Here is a 1,743-nt window from a genome sequence, read left to right on the forward strand (position 1 = left end):
AATTATCGGCTTTTACATAAATCTTATATCACTAAAATTATTTGATATGTAAACTTTTTACAAGAAGTTTTACATTTCTACATCCTGCTACGAATTCTAGCGCCTCTACCAGCGTAATTCGCAATTATCCCGCTGACCCTGAAGTATCCTATCTATTTCTTTATCTATGGCCTAGGATTCATGTCAAACGTCAAGCTAGCGACAGCGTCAAAAAAATCTTTTAAAACCATATTTAATTAATTAAAATTAATTGTAAATCAAACAGTGTAAATATAATAATAATGTCTGAAGACACGACTGTCTTGACGAACGAGGAGAAAATTAAAATAGAACCACCAGAAGTCGTTAAGTGTGAAATTGGGGATGAATTGGGGGGCCTTGATGATGTTGTTGAGTCTGAGTCGTGTCCAGAGGATGATGATACATGTCTGGAGAATTTTATAGACTGCGAAGTCACTTTAGAAGAAGATGTCAATCAGGAGGGAATCCAGACACCTGCTTATGTGTGTGAGATATGTAATAAACCATTCATAAGGTTGCATAATTTAGAAAAACATATAACACTTCATAATCGTGAATGCACATATTGTTCAGAGACTTTTCAGGACTTAGGTCGTTTAAAAATACATCTCAGAACTCATACCGGTGAAAAAGGATACCAATGCAACCTATGCAGCCGAGAATTTAATCGACTGAATCATTTGAAGCAACACATGCTTATTCACAGTGGAGTACGCCCTTACAGATGTGAAATCTGCGATAAAGGATTCCTACGTCCACATCATTTAACTACTCACATGTATATTCACACCGAAGAGAACAAACCTTACAAATGTGAAATATGCTTAAAGGCTTTCACACAATTAGAGTATATGGAAACCCACAAGCTTACCCACAATAAAAATTTTGCTTGTGAAATATGTAATAGAATATTCGATAAATCAAGCCGCCTAAAAAGACATATGTCTACCCACACTGGAGAGCGTCCTTATGAATGTCCGTTATGCGAAAGCACTTTCAACCAATCAGGCACTTTGAAAAGACACATGAGCATCCATTCCGGAGAACGCCCTTTCAGCTGTGAAACATGCAGTAAAGCATTTAGAACAAAAGTAATGTTAAATGCTCATGAGAAGACCCATTCTGAAGAGCGCCCTTTTAAATGTGAAATCTGCAGTAAAACGTTCACTCAAGCAACTTATTTAAAAGGACACTTGGCAGTGCACAACAAAGTAAAATGTCATAAATGTGCTAAGTGTAATAAAATATATAAGTCGGAAAAAACATTGAGTCGACATGAATTATTGGCTCATGCTGCAAAGTGAGATTTAGCAAAGAAAGTGAAAATTTGAAGTAATCTATAGTTTTATTAATAATAAAACCTAAATGAAAATAACATTGTTATTATTTTTACTCACTTTTTTGTCATTTACTGTTTTATTTATTTTATTTATTTTGTCATTTACTGTTATATATATATATATATATATATATATATATATATATATAAATTCTTCTGGGTGTATGATTTGATACTTTTCCTAAATGGTTATTTGGATCTTGATAATTCTTTTCAGAGTTGGTCAAAGGAAATTTTTAAGATTTAATGAATATTGTAGAAATAAATGGCAAATATTTAAAAAAAAATGCTTATCATTGTTTGACATTGAAACCATTTGAACAGTCATCTGCTAGAAATGTCAATTCACTTGAATTTGAATTTAGTTGACAATATTGGAATAT

The 1,743-nt window shown here is 32.6% G+C and overlaps 1 protein-coding gene across 1 annotated transcript; it reads left to right on the forward strand.

Moving 5' to 3' along the window:
- Nucleotides 1–209: 209 nt before the first annotated feature.
- On the forward strand, nt 210–1,396 carry LOC113363497 (zinc finger protein 525-like). Its single transcript, XM_026605992.1, has one exon. The coding sequence runs from the start codon at nt 282–284 to the stop codon at nt 1,323–1,325; it is 1,044 nt and encodes a 347-aa protein (XP_026461777.1). The 5' UTR covers nt 210–281; the 3' UTR covers nt 1,326–1,396.
- Nucleotides 1,397–1,743: the final 347 nt, after the last annotated feature.

This window comes from Ctenocephalides felis, unplaced genomic scaffold, assembly GCF_003426905.1.
Source record: "Ctenocephalides felis isolate EL2017-DRISC unplaced genomic scaffold, ASM342690v1 CF-g0.4_SCAFFOLD_00845, whole genome shotgun sequence".
NCBI classification, from domain to species: Eukaryota; Metazoa; Arthropoda; class Insecta; order Siphonaptera; family Pulicidae; genus Ctenocephalides; species Ctenocephalides felis.